The 21,762-nt window shown below is 43.0% G+C and overlaps 1 protein-coding gene across 4 annotated transcripts; it reads right to left on the bottom strand.

Annotated features, from left to right (window-relative positions):
• Window positions 1-334: 334 nt before the first annotated feature.
• CCR8 (C-C motif chemokine receptor 8) lies at window positions 335-20,449 on the bottom strand. Of its 4 annotated transcripts, none has more exons than XM_055557943.1 (3): window positions 20,101-20,411; window positions 4,349-4,461; window positions 335-2,238 (listed from the first exon to the last, which is right to left on the bottom strand). In XM_055557943.1, the coding sequence occupies exon 3, from the start codon at window positions 2,205-2,207 to the stop codon at window positions 1,149-1,151; it is 1,059 nt and encodes a 352-aa protein (XP_055413918.1). In that variant the 5' UTR covers window positions 2,208-2,238; window positions 4,349-4,461; window positions 20,101-20,411; the 3' UTR covers window positions 335-1,148. The 4 variants fall into 4 exon arrangements, 3 of the variants coding, with proteins under 3 accessions (XP_055413918.1, XP_055413917.1, XP_055413919.1); XM_055557942.1 differs by lacking the exon at window positions 20,101-20,411 and adding an exon at window positions 5,189-5,251; XM_055557944.1 differs by lacking the exons at window positions 4,349-4,461; window positions 20,101-20,411 and adding an exon at window positions 2,391-2,416.
• Between the last annotated feature and the right edge of the window lie 1,313 nt (window positions 20,450-21,762).

The raw sequence follows: 21,762 nt of genomic DNA, 5'->3' as shown, positions 1-21,762 counted from the left end.
AATCCAATTTAAGATCATATATTTCAGTTGTCATATCTTTAGCCTCCTTTAATCTGGAACAGTTTTTCAGCCTTTCCTTGACACATTCTTAACATACCGCACACACATATACCATATACCCGCAGGAATGAGCTCCCATTCTTTCCACCCTGCTTTAGGGGACTCCTGTTGCTCCCAGTGAGTGAACGGTAGGTGGCGTTAGAACACAGCTTCATAACCTTGCATAACCATCACAGAAATCAGAGGTATGCATTATTGTCATTGATATCTGCATGTACAAACAAAGACACTGACGCACAGAACAGTTAAAGTACCTCGCCCAAAACTGCACAGCTAGTAAAATGTTATATGCTGTGTATTTTTATTATAGTAATAACAAACTTTTATGTGTACGAAGATATTTGTAGGCTGTAGGTGGGACATCGGGTAGGTCTATGGAGCAGGCAAGACAGAAAGCACCATCATCACCATCTTCAACCTTATCTTACACGTGTCTGCCTTGACATGCAGAGATGCTACCTCAGGCCAGCTTGTAAGTGAGGAGCAGGATCCAGGACAGGAAATCCAAGGTGTCCCTTGCAATGTCCTGAGCAAGGCCAGCATGGTTCAAGATCTGAGGCACTTCCCACGTCACAAGTGTTGCGAGTCAGTATCTCTCATGAACACAGATACAAAAATCCCAAGAGAATCCAATTGTTTATTGTTAAAATGATCATAAACATGAGGTCATTTTTTCTAGGGAAAACATGAGTTGATTTAAAATAAGAAAACCTATCAACATAGTTCACGAAATTAACAGAATAATGGAGAAAAACTACATGATCACCTCAATAGATAAGGAGAAAGCATTTGATAAAATTTAAGCTGGTATTTGATAAAGATACTCCAAAACCTAGGGGAGGAAAATCCCTATAGCTAACACAATGAAACATATGGACTATTTTTAGAAAATAGTGGCAGATTCTTTGAAAGTTGAGAGGGTTGACTTGCAATAGTAGTAATTCACTGAATATCATGAAAGAAGTCTTGTGTCTGTAGCCAGCTTTGTAAGAGTCTCCCTTCAATGTAGCCTCCAACTCCAGTGTGAATCATTTCTGTTTCAAGAAGGTGGGTGATGGAGGCCGAGGGATGCTCTGCCCTGCACAGACTCACAGAATGTAGTCTATGGTGGAGGAGCGAGTGGAGTGCTGATTTGAGGATGATTTTTCCAAGACCTCCCTAGAGACCTGTCTCCCTATGTAGATGAAGGTGTGGCTGCAACTCTTCCGAAATAGTTCTGATAGGTGTTTCTTGAATTTCTCACCCATGAACGCATAGATAATAGGGTTCACGCAGCAGTGGGTGAAGGAAATGGTTTCTGTGACATGCGTGGCGTGGGTCAGCTGCTGGCTCATGACACATCCATCCAGGACGTGCATGTCATGCAGGGAAGTGAGGAAGAGGACCGTGTTGAAAGGGACCCAGAAGAGTAGGGAGGCAACCACCACGATGAGCACGAGCTTAATGGCCTTGGTCTTGTTGTGGTTCTGGCAGTTCTTCAGCTGGTGCAGGATGCGGATATAGCAGAACATCAGGATGCTGAATGGGATCAGCAGGCCTAAGATGTTCACTTCAAAGTGGATGAAGATCTTCCACTTCAGCGTCTGCTGATTGTAATAGGAGTAACACTGCAGGACGCCATTTTCGGAGGCCACTTGGTAAAACACTAGTAACGGGCTGGTGGCCACCAGGGCAGTCAGCCACACCACCAGACTCAGGGCTGTGCCCATGCTGATTGTCCTTACTTTCAAGGCATATACGGCATGGACAACCGCCAGGTACCTGTCCATACTCATGAGGGTTATAAAGAACATGCTGCTGAAGAAGCCGATGTAATAAAAGCCAGAGACCACCTTGCACATTATGGTCCCGAATACCCACTGGTCCAGTTGATAGTGGGTCTGAAAGGGGAAGGAGAAGACAAAAAGCAGGTCAGACAGGGCCAGGTTCAAGAGGTATACGTCCGTGACACTCCTCAGTTTCTTGCAGGCGACAAGGACTAGGATGACCAGGCTGTTGCCCAGAAGACCAAATACAAACAGGATGCAGTAGAAGATGGCAAGAAGCAGCTTGCTCTCTCTCCCCTCCCCATCGCAGGGGCTCGAGTAGATGTCAGGATAGTAGAAGTCAGTTGTTGTTGTCAAATTGGGCTCAGGTGTGTAATCCATCAAGGCAGGAGGAAGCCGGCCACAGAGGCACCTAAGGGACATTCATTTCTTAGTGATATTTTTTATTTAAAAATACGGACTGAATTGTGCCACACCACTCCCCACCAAGTTCATATGTTGAAGCCCTAAAGCCCTGTTATGGACTAAATGTGCCCTTCCAAACTTTGTGTGTTGAAACCTTACCCCCATTGTGATGGTATCAGGAGGTGGAGCCTTTGGAAAGTGATCGAATTAAGTGAGGTCAGGAGGGTGCAGGGCTTCCCAGGTGGGGCCAGTATAAAGAACCCGCCAGCTAATACAGGTAGATGTAAGAGACACAGGTTTGATCCCTGGGTTGGGAAGATCCTCTGGAGGAGGGCATGGCAACCCACTCCAGTATTCTTGCCTGGAGAATCCTTTGGACAGAGGAGCCTGGTGAGCTACAGTCCATGGGGTTGCAAAGAGTCAGACACAACTGAAGCAACTTATCACGCACACACGCCTGAGGGCTCCACCCTCATGGGATGAAAGCCCTTATGAGAAGAACAGGAGAGCTTGCTTCCTTTCTCTGCTCTAGAGTGTGTGAGGATACAGTGAGAATTTGGCAGTTAGCAACCTGGAAGAGGGCTGTCACTAGAACCTGACTGCTTGGGTACCTTGATCTTGCATTTCGCAGACTCTAGAAGTGTGATAAATAAATTTTGTTGTTGTCAGCCACCCAGTCTATGGCATTCTGTTTACAGGAGCCCAAACTGACCAAGACACCCCCAGCGTCACTCAACTTGGAGACAGTCCAATAAGGAGGCAACGTAGGTTAAAGGAGATCACCAGATGGGGCCCTGATCCAATTGGACTGGTGTCCTTGTAAGACGACAACCAAGTGTGAAGGCAGCCCTAAAGGCTCTCACCAGAAATCCAATTTGTCAGCATCTTGCTCTTGGACTTCTAGCCCCAGAACTGTGAGAAAATAAGCTCCTGTCATTTAAGCCACCTGGCATTTTGTGACGGCAGCTTAAAGAGAATAATAATACAGGGGCTATATGGAACCTCTCTGGGGCTTCCCTGGTGGCTCAGTTGGTAAAGAATCTGCCTGCAATGCAGGTGACCTGGGTTCGATCCCTGGGTCAGGAAGATCCCCTGCAGAAGAGAATGGCAGCTCACTCCAGTATTCTTGCCTGGAAAATCCCATGGAAAGAGGAGCCTGGCGGGCTATATAGTCCATGGGGGTCGCAAAAAGTCAGACATAACTTAGTGACTAAACCTCCACCACCACCTCCACCAGGGGACCTCTCTGCCTTTTCTATGCAAATTTTCTGTAAACTTAAAACTTCTCTAGAAAGTAAAGCCTATTTGCATTTTAAAAAGTTGAAAACTTCCCAGGCTAACTAATACAGAGGGATTCGGTGGGATAAGAAAAGTCAAAATTTGCCAAGAAAACTTAAAAACCTATAGTTCTACCTCTCAGAATTAGCAATTGCCAGCATATTGCCAGATTTGCTTTTGATTCTTTCCCCTTTCCTCCCTTCCTTCTGCAACAGAGATGAACAACGTGAAGGGAAGATTCAACATTTAAAACATGATCATTCTCCTCAAACTGATATTTACATTCAAGGCAATATTTATTTAGACTTAATGATTTTTCCAAGGCATTTGATTATTGGACACTCAGACATCCCTCTCCACCATGCCACATTTCTATAATTTGAAATGTGAATCAAGTTAGCTATTTTTAAACATATTAATTTCACCTAAGTATATACACAAAATAGATTTTAAGACAGTTTCTGAAGTATGGAGGTGGGTCTCTTTTTTATGTGGCTAGCATCTTTCAAAACAGGAGTCTCCCCTCCTACATCTTCCTCCCTACTTGTCTTTTACAGTTACTTTAAAAAACAATTTTCAGTTCATGGTCCTTCTGTTCTGCTCTCCTAATATCCTGGGATAAGAGGAAGTCTTCAACTCATTTTCTTCCCTAGATCCTTCCTATCCCCTCCACATTTCCCACCATGTTCCTTCATCATTAAAATCTGTGGAAAGTATTAGTGAGCCCTACCATTTATCACAGTGCACCAAGAATTTTATATGCGTCACATTTATTCCTCTTGCATCCCTGTGAAGCAGGTACTAACATCTCCTTTCTCTTTCTGGAGTTACAATCATACCTGAATCTCAGCTTTCGTCCAGTACCTGAAGTTACACAAAGGGTGAGGCAACAGAGCCAGGACTCAAAAACCGCATCTGTCTTCTCCAAATCCTTGTTCTTTTCTGTACTTCACTGTGGGTTAAAAAAAAAAATTAAGAGTAAAAAAGCTACAATCTTTTAGAATCTAGACCATCTGACTTCCAAGTTCTAGATTACTTTTTAGCAGAGTAAACTCGGACTTGCTTTTCAAACTGAAAAGGAGGCTTTTCAGTTTGTGAGGAGGCCAAGAAGGCTTTTCAGGGTTTGGTGGGATGTGAAATGGCAACCCACTCCAGTGTTCTTGCCTGGAGAATCCCAGGGACGGCAGAGCCTGGTGGGCTGCCGTCTAGGGGGTCGCACAGAGTTGGACACGACTGAAGTGACTTAACTAGCAGCAGCAGCAGCCTGTGGTCATTTAAGTTAGCATCTAGTCAGGGATGAAATTTGCTTGCCAGCTTTGTTCCTTGAGAACCATACCTACATGCCTTCCTGTCATTGATGCAATGCACACAGCGTAAGGACAGATTCCTCCCCAGATGCCTGGGGATAGGCAGAATCTTCTGCTATCCACCTTCCCACTCTTGGAGGAGCTTTGACACCCTCCTAGCATCCTGCAGAGAAATGGCATGGCTTGCTTTTCTCCACTAGACCGCTAAGGACAGGCACTGAGACATAAGCAGGGTTTGTAAACACTGGGGATATGCAAAGAAAAGTGTCACCTCTTGTGCCAGATTTCTGAAATCCCGGCCTCTCCCCCTAGGACATAAACTATCCTTGCTTCTTATGTCTTTCTTTCCCAAGGATGCTTATTAATACCTACCTTAATTAGAGCCTTCCTTCTGGAGGTTTTCAGTGTTGCTAATTTCTTTGTCTCAGAGGCTGCACTGCTGTGTGTCTGCAGCTCAGTGGAGAACAGCTTCTCTGCAGCTATCTTATCTATCTGTGGTTGGTGGCAAAATAGGGGTGGGTCTACTGCTGCTCCCTACGATGATTTTTAAAGTAAAAAAAAAAAAATTAATCTCATTTAGAGAACATACTAGTGGTTACCAGTGGGGAGAGGGAGAGGCAAGGTAGACGTAGGGAATTAAGAGGCAGGAACTATTAGGTATAAAATAAGCTGCTGCTGCTAAGTCGCTTCAGTCGTGTCCGACTCTGTGCGACCCCATAGATGGCAGCCCACCAGGCTCCCCCGTCCCTGGGATCCTCCAGGCAAGAACACTGGAGTGGGTTACCATTTCCTTCTCCAATGCATGAAAGTGAAAAGGGAAAGTGAAGTCGCTCAGTCATGTCCGACTCTTAGCGACCCCATGAACTGCAGCCTACCAGGCTGCTCCGCCCATGGGATTTTCCAGGCAAGAGTACTGGAGTGGGGTGCCATTTCCTTCTCTGATAAAATAAGCTACAAGGCTATATCAATAATAAGGGAACAGGGGCAATATTTTGTAATAACTATAACTGGAGTCTAACTTCTAAAAATTGTGAATCACTTTAGTGTACACCCGTGATATGTCATATTGTACATATGTAATATTGAACATCAACTATACTTCTATTTTTTTTAATGCTTAAAAATCACACCTAGTGACAATGCTAAAACAAAACACTATAACAAAAAAAACCCCAAAACTTCAAAAATAGATGTCACCAAAGAACACATACAGATGGAAGATTAGTATATGAAAAAACAAGAGGGAACCGCATATTAAAGCAGCAGTGAATTATCATTACACACTTGTTAGAATGGCTAAAATCAAAACACCAAGTACTGGAGAGGAAGAAGATTAAGGGACTTCCCTGGTGGTCCAGTGCCTAAGACCCCATGGTCCCAGTGCAAGGGCCTGGGTTCAACCCCTGGCCGGGGAACTAGATCCCACATGCGGCAGCTAAGAGTTCACACAACCAAAGATCCCGCACACTGCAGCAAAGATTGAAGATCCTGCATGCTGCAACTAAGAGTTGGTACAGCCCAATAAATAAAAACAAATATTTTAAAGATTAACAAGAGAAAAGCATATCAATTAATTTTTTACAAAAAGAAGATTAAGAGGTGCTCTCATTTATTGCTGGTGGAAATGCAAACTGGTACAACGACTATGGGAGACAGTTTGGTAATTTCTTACAAAGCTAGAATAGGCTTACCATATAACCCAGTAATCACGCTCCTGATTTCTACCCAGATGAGTTGAAAACATATCCACACAAAAATCTGAGCACAAATATGTATAGCAACATTATTTATAATTGCCAAAAAATGAGAATCCACCAAGATGTCCTTTGATAGATGAATGGATAAACAGGACTGTGGTAATGTACACAGTGACATGTTTTTCAGTGATCTTAAAAAACCAGCTATCGAGCCACAAACAGAAGCCTTAAAGTGTGTATTGCTAGCTGAAAGGAGCCTGTCTGAAAAGACTACATGCTGTATGACTCCAACTACAGGAGAATGTTTTGGAAAAGGCAAAATGACAGAGACAGCAAACAATCAGTGGTGGCCTTGGGGTTCAGTGGAACGGGGGGCTAATTCTTCCAATCCAAGGGGAGGAGATATTTTTCCATTTCATTGAATCATCTTTAATTTCCTTCATCAATATTTTCTAGTTTTCAGAGTATACATCTTTCACCCTCTTGGTTAAGCTTATTCTTAGGGCTTCCTTTACTGTGATTTTTTAAAGATTTATTTTACTTATTAATTTTTTTGGCTGTGCCACATGGCATATGGGATCCTAGTTCCCCGACCAGGGATCAAACCTGCACCCCCAGCAGTGGAAGCGTGAAGTCTTAACCACTGGATGGCCAGGGAAATCCCTATGCCATCTTAAGTGGGACTTTTCTTTAAACTTGCTCTTTCTGATATTTCATTTTTAGTGTGTAGAAATGCAGCAGATTCTTCCTTACGGTGTCGAGAACAGGCACTTCAGGAACAGAATTGTGAAGTGATGAGCTCATGGTTTATTTCGGCTTGTGAGACCAGGTCACTGGGATAAGTTCTGTCATCCGCATAGAGGACAGTCTCCTGCCTCATTATCAAGAAGCAGGGATATAACCTGACAAAACCAGACCAACTCAGTCACCTCACCACGAAGGTCTACAGCCACGGGCACCTTTACTGTGGAGTTCAGGCTGTCCTAAAAAGGTAACAGAGAAAGGGGCCCATTCCTCTAGCTTTTGTGGTCCAACGGATACAAGTGACAAAATTTCCCCACCTGCTAGTCATAGGAACTCATCACCACCCCCACCCCCACCCCCACCCCCACCCCCACCCCCACCCCCACCCCCACCTCCGTCAGGAAGAGAGGTGGAACCAGAGCTGTCTTTTCCGCTACTGCTCCCCCTTCTGGAGGGACGTGGAAGTTCCTCGTGGAAACGCAGGGAGCGAGCTAAGAATTCCCCCGCGCGGATGACATCCATTTCACTGCTACGCTTCAACTTCTTTCTTTAGATGCAATTTAGAATGGCTATGTGTTCCTCTATGTCTCGTTTCATGATCTCTAAACCATTCTCCTTTGTCTGCAATTTCATCTCATGTAAATAACCGCTGGTGTCCGAGTTCATATCTAGGTAATTCCCCTCACCCACATTATTCATAGGCTGACGTAGTTTGGGGAAAACCTCAGATCTTTTACAAGAGTTTTGTCAGTGATAAGCAAAGATCAATGGTTCACAGACAGGGAGACTCGGGGGCTCACAGTTACTGCTGATTTACATCACAAGGGCGGAAACTATGATACCTGCTTTACCTGAAGTTGTGGAAGGGACCATGGACCTCTCCCCGTCTGGGCCACGCAGGCCTCAGGGACTGGGTGGAATCCCCCCAAGACCAGCTTCCAGGTAGGGCTAGAATGATGGCACAGGACTTGGCGCAGACATCCTTGCTTTATGCAGGGTAACTGAGCAGGGGCCAAGGGGCGTTGGGGAGTGGGCTGGCCTCTATCCTGCCTGTTTCCTCCACTCCACAAAGCCAGGCCACTTGGTCGAGGCCAAGTTCGACTGAGCAACCTGACTTGGGCAGAGGCAAGCCCAGTCAGCAGAGGTGTTTCTGCGGCTGACATACTCCCAGGCATCCTTACTGTGAGTTCCTTGAAATCCTGCTATTTACTGTTCCTTCACCTGGTGGACTGAAGTTTTCCAATGAGCTGAATGGTGTATGAGGTACTATGAAGATGAGGGAGTCAGGTGAGGCACTGGGGAGAGGACCACACAGCCTGGACCAAAGGACCGCCTCTTGCTGCAGTTCCAGGGCCATCACAGAGAGCTGGTCTGGGCCCCTGTAGACCTGTGTCTGCCCTTGTCATGTATCCAAGTTTACTGAGGTTGCTGTAAAAAAAAAAAAATTACTGCAGACTTGGTGGCTTGAAACATTAAAATTTATTCTCTCACACTTTTGGAGTTCGGACGACTGAGCCGTCTCCAGGATCTTCAGAGAGAATCCTTCCTTGGCTTTTCCGGCTCCTGGTGGCAGCCCCAGCAGTCCTGGGCTTGGGGTTACATCACACCAATCTCTGCCTTTGTCTTTACATCGCTGTCTCCTCTGTGAGCTACGTGAACTCTCCCTCTGCTTCTATCTTATAAAGACTCTTGAGACCGCATTTAGGTTCCATCTCAATAATTCACGATAATCTCTCTATCGTAAGATCCTTGACCTAACCACATCTGCAAAGACCCTTTTTCTAAATAAGGTTACATTTACAAATTTCAGGGATTAGGACTTGATATCTTTGGTTGGGGGGCTTCCCTGGTAGCTCAGCTGGTAAAGAATCCACCTGCAATGCAGGAGACCCCGGTTCGATCTGTGGGTTGGGAAGATCCCCTGGAAGAGGATCTCCCAGTATTCTTGCCTGGAGAATTCCCATGGACAGAGGAGCCTGGGGGGCTACAGTCCATGAGGTTGCAAAGAGCTGGATATGACTGAGTGACTCAGCACAGCACAGCACAGCATCCTTAACTGGCTTTTATCCAAGCTACTATACCCGGGCTCTAAAGATCTAGACTGTGATGGAATTAAAGAGAAGCCTCCATTCCTCATTTTTGGACACTAAGGCAGGGATCCCAGCATCCTAGAAGAAAGCAGCCAGAACCAGACTACACAGCCAAGGTCATGCAGGGCTCAAGAATCAATGCTTTCTCCAGGTCCATCTTCTGTTGCACAGAAACATTCACTAGATCCTGAAAGGAATACCCTCAGGGACAGACTTTATTTTTTTAAGAAAACCTCTTGACAAAGATATAAAATGCAATTTAGAATGGCTTTGTATTCCTCTACATCTTGCTTCATGACTTCTAAATCCATTCTCTTTTGTCTGCAGTCTCATCTCCTAGAAATATTTGCTGGTGTCTGAGTTCATATCTAGAGAAGAAAATGGCAACCCACCCCCGTACTCTTGCCTAGAGAATTCTGTGGACAGAGGAGCCTGGTGGGCTGCTGTCCATGGGGTCGCACAGAGTTGGACACGACTGAAGAGACTCAGCATGCATGCATGCACTGCAGAAGGAAATGGCAACCCACTCCAGTATTCTTGCTTAGAGAATCCCAGGGACAGAGGAGCGGGTGGGCTGCCGTCTATGGGGTCGCACAGAGTTGGACACTACTGAAGCAACTTAGCAGCAGCAGCAGCACAGTTCATATCTAGGTAATTCTCTAGGACACAGAAGTGCTGAACTGCCTCTGTCAGAGACAGTTCAGTTCAGTCGCTCAGTTGTGTCTGACTTTGCGACCCCATGGACTGCAGAACGCCAGGCCTTCCTGTCCATCACCAACTCCCCGAGTTTACTCAAACTCATGTCCATTGAGTCGGTGATGCCATCCATCCATCTCATCCTCTGTCGTCCCCTTCTCCTCCCACCTTCAATCTTTCCCAGCATCAGGGTCTTTTCAAATGAGTCAGTACTTTGCATCAGGTGGCCGAAGTATTGGAGTTTCAGCTTCAACATCAGTCCTTCAAATGAACACCCAGGACTGATCTCCTTTAGGATGGACTGGTTGGATCTCCTTGCAGCCCAAGGGACTCTCCCAAGAGTCTTCTCCAACACCACAATTTAAAAGCATCAATTCTTTGGTGATCAGCTTTCTTCACAGTCCAACTCTCACATCCATACATGACTACTGGAAAACACACAGCTTTAACCAAACGGACCTTTGTCCACAAAGTAATGTCTCTGCTTTTTAATATGCTGTCTAGGTTGGTCATAACTTTCCTTCCAAAGAGTAAGCGTCTTTTAATTTCATGGCTGCAATCACCATCTGCAGTGATTTTGGAGCCCCAAAAAATAGTCTGCCACTGTTTCCACCGTTTCCCCATCTATTTGCCATGAAGTGATGGGACCGGATGTCACGATCTTAGTTTTCTGAATGTTGAGCTTTAAGCCAACTTTTCACTCTCCTCTTTCACTTTTATCAAGAGGCTCTTTAGTTCTTCTTCACTTTCTGCCATAAAGGTGGTGTCATCTGCATATCTGAGGTTATTGATATTTCTCCTGGCAATCTTGATTCCAGCTTGTGCTTCATCCAGACCAGCGTCTCTCATCATGTACTCTGCATATAAGTTAAATAAGCAGGGTGACAATATACAGCCTTGGCGCACTCCTTTTCCTATTTGGAACGAGTCTGTTGTTCCATGTCCAGTTCTAACTGTTGCTTCCTGACCTGCATATAGGTTTCTCAAGAGGCAGGTCAGGTGGTCTGGTATTCCCATCCCTTTCAGAATTTTCCACAGTTTATTGTGATCCACACAGTCAAAGGCTTTGACATAGTCAATAAAGCAGAAATAGATGTTTTTCTGGAACTCTCTTGCTTTTTTGATGATCCAGCGGATGTTGACAATTTGATCTCTGGTTCCTCTGCCTTTTCTAAAACGAGCTTGAGCATCTGGAAGTTCATGGTTCACATATTGCTGAAGCCTGGCTTGGAGAATTTTGAGCATTACTTTGCTAGCGTGTGAGATGAGTGCAATTGTGCGGTAGTTTGAGCATTCTTTGGCGTTGCCTTTCTTTGGGATCGGAATGAAAACTGACCTTTTCCAGTCCTGTGGCCACTGCTGAGTTTTCCAAATTTGCTGGCATATTGAGTGCAGCATTTTCACAGCATCATCTTTTAGGATTTGAAATAGCTCAACTGGAATTCCATCACCTCCACTAGCTTTTTTCATAGTGATGCTTCCTAAGGCCTACTTGACTTTGCATTCCAGGATGTCTGGCTCTAGGTGAGTGATCACACCATTGTGGTTATCTGGGTCATTAAGATTTTTCTGTATAGTTCTTCTGTGTATTCTTGCCAACTCTTCTTAATATCTTCTGCTTCTGTTAGGTCCATACCATTTCTATGCTTTATTGAGCCCATCTTCAATGAAATGCTCCCTTGGTATCTCTAATTTTCTTGAAGAGATCTCTAGTCTTTCCCATTCTGTTGTTTTCCTCTGTTTCTTTGTATTGATCGCTGAGGAAGGCTTTCTTATCTCTCCTTGCTATTCTTTGGAATTCTGCATTTAAATGGGTATATCTTTCCTTTTCTCCTTTGCCTTTTGCTTCTCTTCTTTTCACAGCTATTGGTAAGGCCTCCTCAACCATTTTGCTTTTTTGCATTTCTTTTTCTTGGGGATGGTCTTGATCACTGCCTCCTGTATGATGTCACGAACCTCCATCCATAGTTCTTTAGGCAGTCTATCAGATCTAATCCTTGGAACCTATTTCTCATTTCCACTGTATAATTGTAAGGGATTTGATTTAGGTCATACTTAAATATAGATTCACATAGATTACCTCCCCACAAAGCTACCATAAACAGACTTTTTTATTACTGCTAAATATTTATTTCCTGTATAAGAGTGGTCAGGAACATCGCCTGCATACAATCAAAGGTATGACCACAATATTGCTCTGAAGGGTTGAACATGGAGAAAAATGTGTGGTTTATAGTATAATATTCGTATTTTTAGCTGTATTTTCTGGAAACTTATGCTATATTGTATGCGAGAAGAACTGATAAGACCTCTTAGTCTTTTACATGGTTCTTTATTCCTAGAATTTGTCTTCTACTAACATTTTTTTCCCAAGGCTGCAAACACTGAGAACTAAGCATATTCCCAGCACTGCTCTAGTCATTAGAAGAGATAAGAAGATGAAATTATATATTATACTCCCCTTTAGGGAGTTTAGCAAGCCATGGCACTTTCATCTCAGAAGTCCTTGGAGGTAAATGGCTCTCTGAAGAATGATGAATAATGAAAGGAAGAACTCATATGAGAACTATGTAGAAACCCAGAAAAATCTTTATGATGAGAAAAGCAGATTAAGGTGGTATATATGGTACAACTGTCAAGACACGGATGCATGGGATCATATTCTGGAATGGAACAGGCAGAAATTCAAAGTCAGATATTAGACTGTTCCTCTTTATTTTGAAAGTTTTTGAAAGTTTTCTTTAATAATGATATGGTATCTTTTCAAAAATAAGTTTTTAGCCATTTAGAAAATGGCTATCACTGATAAATGCAAAGCAGAGAGGTTTCCATTTTGTAAATAACTTACTAACTAAATTATAGATGAAATTACTAATCCACTTGGAATTCTCTCCCAGTGATGAAAAGCATTTACATGACAAAAAGTGGTGTGCGAGGGAAGTCTGAGTTCATCATTATTAAGCATATGTTGGGGAGAAAACTATTTTCCTCCAGTTTCTTAACTCAGTAACTGAGGGTCTGTGAATTAAACTAACAAAAGGCAGATTAAGAGAAAAGACATAATTTTTATTCAGAATATGTTTAGGTGCACAGGTGTCCACAGAAAAGGGGTGAAACTCAAAAAAGCAGTTAGGCTTGGAGGCTTATGTACCATTTCAACGAAGGAAAGGAAGTTTGGGCTTCCAGGGATGATAAACTATGATGAAGTGTCAAGGAAATATATGAGTGAACTAAAGGAAGATAAGAGCTATTTTAATAAGTTCTGTTTGTGCACACTAAACTCGGTGTCAGCGACTCATCTTTGGTAATAAGAGTCACTTGTTCTGGTACAGGGCGGGCACCTTTCTCAGAGGGAAATGTATGCCTCGCTCTTGGTACCCAGGGGAATGGCAAAGAACTCTTCCTCTGTTGGCTGATTCTCAGCTGCCTGTAGCTGAAAATAATCCTTACACCAAAGTGGCATATTTGACTTCACATAGTAATGATATCTCCATTCTGTGAGCACCCCTCAGGGGCCAGCCATAGCTTATATGTTTGGCCCTGGTTGGGGTTATGGGAGTACCCCGAGCTCCTTTTTTAAGTGTCAGTGGCCTGAGGTTGAGTCTGCCCCAGAACTGAGTACTAGCCCTCAGGCAATGGGCATTTCCACTGCTGGTGAAACTTGAGCTCACGCTGTGTTGTCTTATGGTGGGCGCCTTTGCATCCCTGCCCCTATGGTTACTGTCTATTCTATTGATTCCAGCTTCTGCAGGAGGAGCCTAGAGACTGAGATGTTTGCCAAAGACAGGATGCTTTGGCAGTCACAGGCATATGTGGAACTCTTAAGGAGAAGCCAGAAAGATTCTCCCCCTGCCCCAGGAAAAGCACTCCTGAGTTAAGGGTGAAGGTAGACTGTTAAGATGCTTCTCTCTTTCTCTCCTGATACCATTCATCCCTGTTCCCTGCATAGAAGAAGAGTTTACAAAATAATGCATTATTCCTCTTATTTTTTTCCCCTGCATTAAAGTTTGGTTCAGCATATCCATTTTGGAACCAGGTTGGGGACACCTCTATTTTAGTTTCTTGATGAGCAAAGACACGTAACATCAATATGATCTCCACCAACCTCTGTCTTCTTTTTAGCTACTCCCAGGTCCCCAGAGGCCACAGCTCCTAAAAGAGGCCCCGAACCTGCCACACCAGCATTTCATTTATACTAAATCCGATTCTCAGATCAACCCTACAGGTATTTTGGACAACTTTCCCAAGATCCACATGGCTCCTAAGAGGCAACACTGGTCCCAGTCCAGGTTCCACCATCCAGGTGGACACCAGTGCCTCTTCTCTTACCTCCATCATTCTTCTTCAGAAACAGAGTAAGCTACCCAAAATCATCAGGGCAGTCAGAATCAACTTCCTTCCCCTCTGGGCTGCCAGAAACCCTCATTTCTCACTGTAGATCTTGTCCATGTCCACCCTTGTGTTCTTTGGACTTTACACACATCTTGCCTTTTTTTTGGGGGGGGGGGTCTACTCACTACATCCAAGGCAGTGAATGGAAAGAAGAGGTAGTTCTCAGAAAAGGCCAGATGAATTAAGACCCAACAGCTTATAACCAAGAAGACATAAATGCCACCTTCTCATCAGTTTTTGTCAGGGCCACATCCCAGGGAATTTGTGGCACCTGAAGGCTTTCACACAGACCCGAGTGAATCCCAGCCCTGCTGCTTCTTTGCTGGGTGACCTTGAATGTTTTATTTCACCTCTGTAGCCTTCATCTTTCTCACCTGCACATGTGGAGTGATGATCCCTTTCTTAAAGGGTTAAGAAGATAAGCGATTTCCTCTGAAGACATCTAGCACCAAGAACGTGTTAATAATGACACTCTATATTCAAACCACCAAGATGATCCTTATCATTTACCTTTGTGGTTTTCCATTTGCTAGATACGAAAGCATTTTTTTAAACTTATTGTTTTGAAATAATATCCAGAAAAGAAAGGTTGCAAGAATATAGAAAAAACTGCTATATTCTTCTCCAAGATTCACCAACTGTTAACATTTTGACACACTTGTGCTCTCTCTCTCTCTCTCTATATATATATATATATATACACACACACATATATATGTGATATATAGATATTTTTTCTAAATCAGCTGAAAATTTTGGCATCATATTCCTTTATGCGTAAACCCTTCAGTGTGAATTTCTAAAAAACAAGGACATTCTCTTATGTCACCTTGGCACCGTTATCAAGATCAAGAAATTTAACAGTAACACAGTATTACTCTCTAAGAAGTCTATTTTGCGATCTCACCAGTTTTCAGATGATGTCAGGTGACGATGATGTCAGGTGATGACCTTTATAATACTTTTCATCCCCTGGTTCAGGATCCACTCCAGAGCGGTGCACGGATTCCACTGTCAAATCCTTTTGTTCATCTTTGATCAGAAACTGTACCTCTTCTTCTGGTTTCTAAGACACTGACATTTTTTAGAAGAATACAGACCAGTTATTTTTCAGAATGTCCCTCAGTTTGGATTTGCCTGATAATTTTCTGTGATTAGGTCCAGGTTAAATATTTTCGGCAGAAACGCTACAGAAATGATGAGTCCTTCTCAGGGAATGCATGATGTCCATTAGTCCCAGCATTGGAGATATTAATCTTGTTCATTTCATTCAACTGTCTGCCAGTAGGAAGGTTGCTATTTTTCCCTTTGTTATTAATAAGCCATTTATGAGAGATATTTTGAGACCATGTGGATATCCCGTTTCCCATCAAACTCTCAGGGCTGCTGTTCTGGAAGCTTTTGTGGACAAACTTCTCTCAAAGATGAAACACTGAAGGTCTGTACTGCCTTGGCTGAAGAGGCATGAATACTCATTTTCACGTTTCCTGTGAGGGAGCCTTGTGGTTAATAACTCAGGGAGGAGTGGGCGAGCCGGAGCCTTGTGGTCCAGGCGCTCTCCACCCTGCAGCAGCACCAGCAAGTGGGTGGGGACGGGAGAGGAGCCCCCCACTGCAAAGTGGAGGCGAGCGAGAGACAACCCAAGCCTACACGGTAGAGTGGGCCTCAGGTTCACAAAGGCAGAGGTTTTCTTCTTCTGCCCCTACAACCGTGCTCTCCACCCGTTCCTTCTGAGTATGTGAGACTCATCTAGTCTGGGGATCTCAGCAGAGAGGCACATATCACCGAAGATTCCCAGGAGGGTTACTGTGAGAGCCTTGTTTCATTCCTCTGACTGGGGAACACCTGAGCTAAGCTCTTGTCGTGTGAACAAGGAGGAAATCAAATTTGCAGTTTTCCAAACAGTATGGGAGAAACTGGGAGTCAAAAATTGTTAGAAATGGAGGGTGTCAAGAGTTTATCTTAGCATTCATAGCCTTTCAGGGAACTGACATCATTACTCCAAGAGTTCTAGACCAGAGCTGCGGTATAGATTTGCTGTAACTGGGAGTTGGATCTCCAGTTCTGGTTTGACTCTAACCCTATTGTGCAGTTGTCTAAATACACGTAGTTCTTTGGGGCCATTTTCTTTCATTTTGTGAAAAAAAAAAAAAAGTTATTAGAGCAACTTCCCCCCTCAAATATAGGCCAACCCCACTAATGAAGACTGAGGTGAAAACTCTACAAAAACCATAGCACATGAAATCAAGCAACATACAATTTGTACGTCTTGACCAAGTTGGATTTATCCCAGGAAAGAGAGGTTCGTTTTTCATGAGGAAAAATGAGAAGTGTAATTCACCACATTAACAGATTAATGGAAAAATAAATCTTATGAGTACATGGTCATCTCAAAAGATGCAGGAAAACTGATAAAATTCAGCATGTATATGGAGCAAATGAAACTCTCCAACTCTGCTGGTGGGAGTGGAAACTGTTGCAACCACTTTGGAAAATAATGTGGCATTTTTCTACTAAAGTGAAACATGCACATTTTCAATGGTTTACCAATACTACTCTGAGGTATGTATCAAACACAAAAGTATATATTTCACTAAAGACATGTATTAGTATATTCATAGCAGTACTATTCATAAGGAAAGTTATGACCAACCTAGATAGCATATTAAAAAGCAAAGACTTACTTTGCCAACAAAGGTCTGGCTAGTCAAGGCTATGGTTTTTCCAGTAGTCATTTATGGATGTGAGAGTTGGACTGTAAAGAAAGCTGAGCGCCGAAGAATTGATGCTTTTGAACTGTGGTGTTGGAGAAGATTCTTGAAAGTCCCTTGGACTGCAAGGAGATCCAACCAGTCCATTCTAAAGGAGATCAGTCCTGGGTGTTCTTTGGAAGGAATGATGCTAAAACTGAAACTCCAGTACTTTGGCCACCTCATGCGAAGAGTTGACTCATTGGAAAAGACTCTGATGCTGGGAGGGAATGGGGGCAGGAGGAGAAGGGGACGACAGAGGATGAGATGGCTGGATGGCATCACTGACTCGATGGACGTGAGTTTGAGTGAACTCTGGGAGTTGGTGATGGACAGGGAGGCCTGGTGTGCTGCAACTCATGGGATTGCAAAGAGTCAGACACGACTGAGAGACTGAACTGAACTGAACTATTCGTAATAGACTTACAGGAAACTACCCAAATGCCCATCAAACATAGGATAAATAGATTCCAGTATATTCACACAACAGCATACATTTCATTGTCAAGAATAAGTGATCTACAATTGTACAAAATAGTATAGATGAATATATTAACATAACATTGCACAGAAGAAGCCTGTGGCTTCCCTGGTGGTCCAGTTTAGTTCAGTTCAGTTCAGTTGCTCAGTCATGTCTGACTCTTTGTGACCCCATGAATCACAGCACGCCAGGCCTCCCTGTCCATCACCAACTCCCGGAGTTCACTCAAACTCATGTGGTTAAGAATTCACTTTGCAATGTGGTGGACACTGGTTTGATCCCTGGTCCAAGAAGATCCCATATGCCATGAGCAATTAAGCCCACAAGCCTCAGCTACTGAGCCCACGTGCAGCAACTACTGAAGCCCATTTATTCACGAGCCTGTGCTCACAATAAGAGAAGCCGCTGCAATGAGAAGCCTGCATGCTGCAACTCGAGAGTCGCCCCTGCCGGCTGCAACTAGAGGTAGCCCGAGTGCAGCAATGAAAACCCAGTGCAGCCAATAATAAATAAATAATTATTTAGAAAAACAAAAGAAGCCAGTCACAAAGGCAGTACTATGACTCCACTTACATAAGAGACTAAAACACAGGTAAAACTAGCCTATGGTATCGGAAGATGGGGTACCATTGCGGGTTGAGTAAAAAGATGGAAAGGCACATCTCAGAATCTGGTGATATGCTGTCTCTGGACCTAGGTGGTGGTCACACAGATGGGTTCAGTGTGTAGAATTGCATACATTTATGTTATAGGCATTTCCCACATGTGGACTACAATTCATTTTTAAAGGGGAAAAACAACAACAACATCTCTTCATTAAAAAATTCTTCAATATGAGGCTTCTTTAACCTGAAACTACAAAACCAAATCAAACATCAATGATGAAATGTCAAAACAGATCCCTCTAAAATTAGGAATAAGAAAACTATGCCTTCTCTGCCACCACTTCTACTTGGTACTAGAGATATTCACCTGTGCAATAAGTCAAGGGAAAGAAATAAATAGCATAGGACTGGAACAGAAGACAAGATATCGTAATTTATAGGAGATGGGAAGGTAAAGACCAAACCCATTCTTTTGGAAATCCAAAAGAGTCTACAGGTAAGATACTAAAGTTAGCAGTAAAATTACATAACAGTGCTGAACGAAAAGCTGATAACACAATTCCATTGCATTTCTGTCTCTGCAACAATATATATAAAATGTAGTTTTAAAAATGATTTTTTATTGTAACATCAATAAATATGAAGTGTTGATATATAAATGAGGAAGAATCTTTATAGAAAAATTATAAAACTTTGTTAAAAGACATAAAAGAATTTATAAAAGTTGTAGAGAAATATCCTATTTATGCTTTAGAAGACTAAATATCAAAAGATATGAGTTCTCCCCCAAACTGACTTAAAGGTTCCATATAATTATAAAAAAATTCTCACAATACTTTTTTGTGATTAACAAACTAGTTCTAAAATTTATTTAGAAACACAAATGCCTATAAAGAGCCAAGATACTGCTAAAGAAGAAGAATATGGGGTCTCATCGTGTCAGATATGAGTAATTATTATAAAGCTTTGGTAATTAGATCACATAGTTTTACACTGAAAATAACAGGTAGATCAAAGAATCAAAGACGGAACCCAGAAGCAAACCTATTCATAGAATTTTTTTTAAGAACAAGTTGGCACTGCAGCTTAGTGAGAAAAGGAAAACTTTTTCAACAAATTTTGAGTCAAAATTGATTATCTATATGAAAAAGTTACTTAGCCTCCTACCTCAAAGCTTACAAAAGAAAACATTTCCAGATTGTTTAAAGATATAAAGACTTTCCTGGTGGTTCAGTGGTTTAGGTGCCACGTTTCCACTGCAAGGGGCCTGGGTTCTCTCCCTAGTCAGGGAACTAAGAGCCTGCATGCTGGAGGCACGGTCAAAAACATTAAGTAAAAAAAAGCATAAAATCTTTGATGTTCTGTTTCTTGATTTGGAATGGTGACTATATTGGTATTCATTTTATTATTTTTTTCCAAATTGCATATCTGTATTTTCATGTTATAATATTTAATGTATCTTATGATAAAATTTTTTAAAGCCAATCTACAACAAACAGGCAAGGGAAAAAATGAGGGAGTTGGACAGGATAATATTTATGGACTTTTTTTATGCTCTCGTTCATTCATACGAGAAACATTTTGGCTATATTATGCAAGGTCCTAGGGATTCCAAGAACAGGAAATAAGCTGGTCCAGACAGTCACTATGCGGTTCCAGGGCCCTCTGAGGGCTCACAACAGTCTGGCACCAGCCAGTTCCCAGCCTCACTGTGTCATTCCAAGACTCCACTTTGGGTAAAACACTGCCCATTCACACTGTCTACCAAAAACAAAACAACCACCCCAAAGCAATCCATTCCCACCAAGAATTTACAAACATTACTGTACCTCTTCCTCCAAGGCTCTGGCACACTCCTCCTCTTTTCTCCTCCTAATTTCTCTGCCCACCTTTGTCTTTGTTCCTAGGATCAACACAAATTCCTTCTTTTGCACAGCACTTTGTTTCCTTTGCTCTCCCATCACTCAAGTAGGGCAACCAAAGTGATGTATGAAGCTCTTCCAGACAAATCCAGGGGTTGCCCTGAGAAGATGCTTGATGGTTTGATTTTCTCCCCCTTGTTACAAGGCTCAGTGCCTCTACCTCTTGGAGCCTGGGTTTTCATCCCAGGTGAGCCATCATGCTGTCCTGGAATGCTGGGAGAGTCACTATCCTTTAGTCCAGCACTTCCACTCTTTAATATGCACACAGATCACCTGTGAAAGTGAAAAGTCACTCAGTCGTGTCCAACTCTTTTCAATCTAATGGGTAGCCTTTCCCATCTCCGGGGGATCTTCCCAACCCAGGGATCGAACCTAGGTCTCCCGCATTGCAGGCAGATTCCTTATCAACTGGACCACAAGGGAAGCCCTCACAGATCACCTGGGAATCATCTTAAATGGCAGGTCATGACTCAGCAGGTCTGAGCCCAAGATTTTGCTTGTCAAACTGGCTCCCAAGCAATGCCAATGGTGTCAGCTTGCAGATCACATTTTGACAAGAGGTTAGGATCTTCATCTATAAAATTGGCACAAAGTCTCCATGCAGATGTTGTGATTTAATGAAATAATAAGTATGAATGTGCTTGGGAATTTTTCTAGCCCTTATGAATATGATGGGTTGTTATTATTGAAGAGCTGGGATGTTCCAAGCTTGTCCAATAAACTGGTGGTAGGACCTCCCCCCATATTTCTACTGCTTGACAACCTGAAAAACTACCCATACTCAGCCAATTTGGCAGCTGAGCCCTTCAGAAGTGTCAGCTGTGCCAAGAAGACACACCAGCCCTCAATAAAGAGGTCCCTAGAGAAGAAGGGACCAATATCCGCTGGATCATCGAAAAAGCAGGAGGGTTCCAGAAAAATATCTATTTCTGCTTTATTGACTATGCCAAAGCCTTTGACTGTGTGGATCACAATAAACTGTGGAAAATTCTGAAAGGGGTGGGAATACCAGACCACCTGACCTGCTTCTTGAGAAATCTGTATGCAGGTCAGGAAGCAACAGTTAGAACTGGATATGGAACAACAGACTGGTTCCAAACAGGAAAAGGAGTACGTCAAGGCTGTATATTGTCACCCTGCTTATTTAACTTATATGCAGAGTACATCATGAGAAATGCTGGTCTGGATGAAGCACAAGCTGTAATCAAGATTGCCAGGAGAAATATCAATAACCTCAGATATGCAGATGACACCACCTTTATGGCAGAAAGTGAAGAAGAACTAAAGAGCCTTGTGATGAAAGTGAAAGAGAAGAATGAAAAAGTTGGCTTAAAGCTCAACATTCAGAAAACTAAGATCATGACATCCGGTCCCATCACTTCATGACAAATAGATGGGGAAACAGTGGAAACAGTGAGAGACTTTTTTTGAGGGGGGGCTCCAAAATCACTGTGGATCATGATCGCAGCCATGAAATTAAAAGAAACTTACTCCTTGGAAGGAAAGTTATGACCAACCTAGACAGAATATTAAAAAGCAGAGACATTACTTTGCCAACAAAAGTCCGTC

The sequence above is a fragment of the Bubalus kerabau genome, chromosome 20, assembly GCF_029407905.1.
Source record: "Bubalus kerabau isolate K-KA32 ecotype Philippines breed swamp buffalo chromosome 20, PCC_UOA_SB_1v2, whole genome shotgun sequence".
Classification (NCBI taxonomy): Eukaryota; Metazoa; Chordata; class Mammalia; order Artiodactyla; family Bovidae; genus Bubalus; species Bubalus kerabau.
Note: the sequence above shows the minus strand (reverse complement) of the source record. Positions and strands in the feature narration are given on the sequence as shown.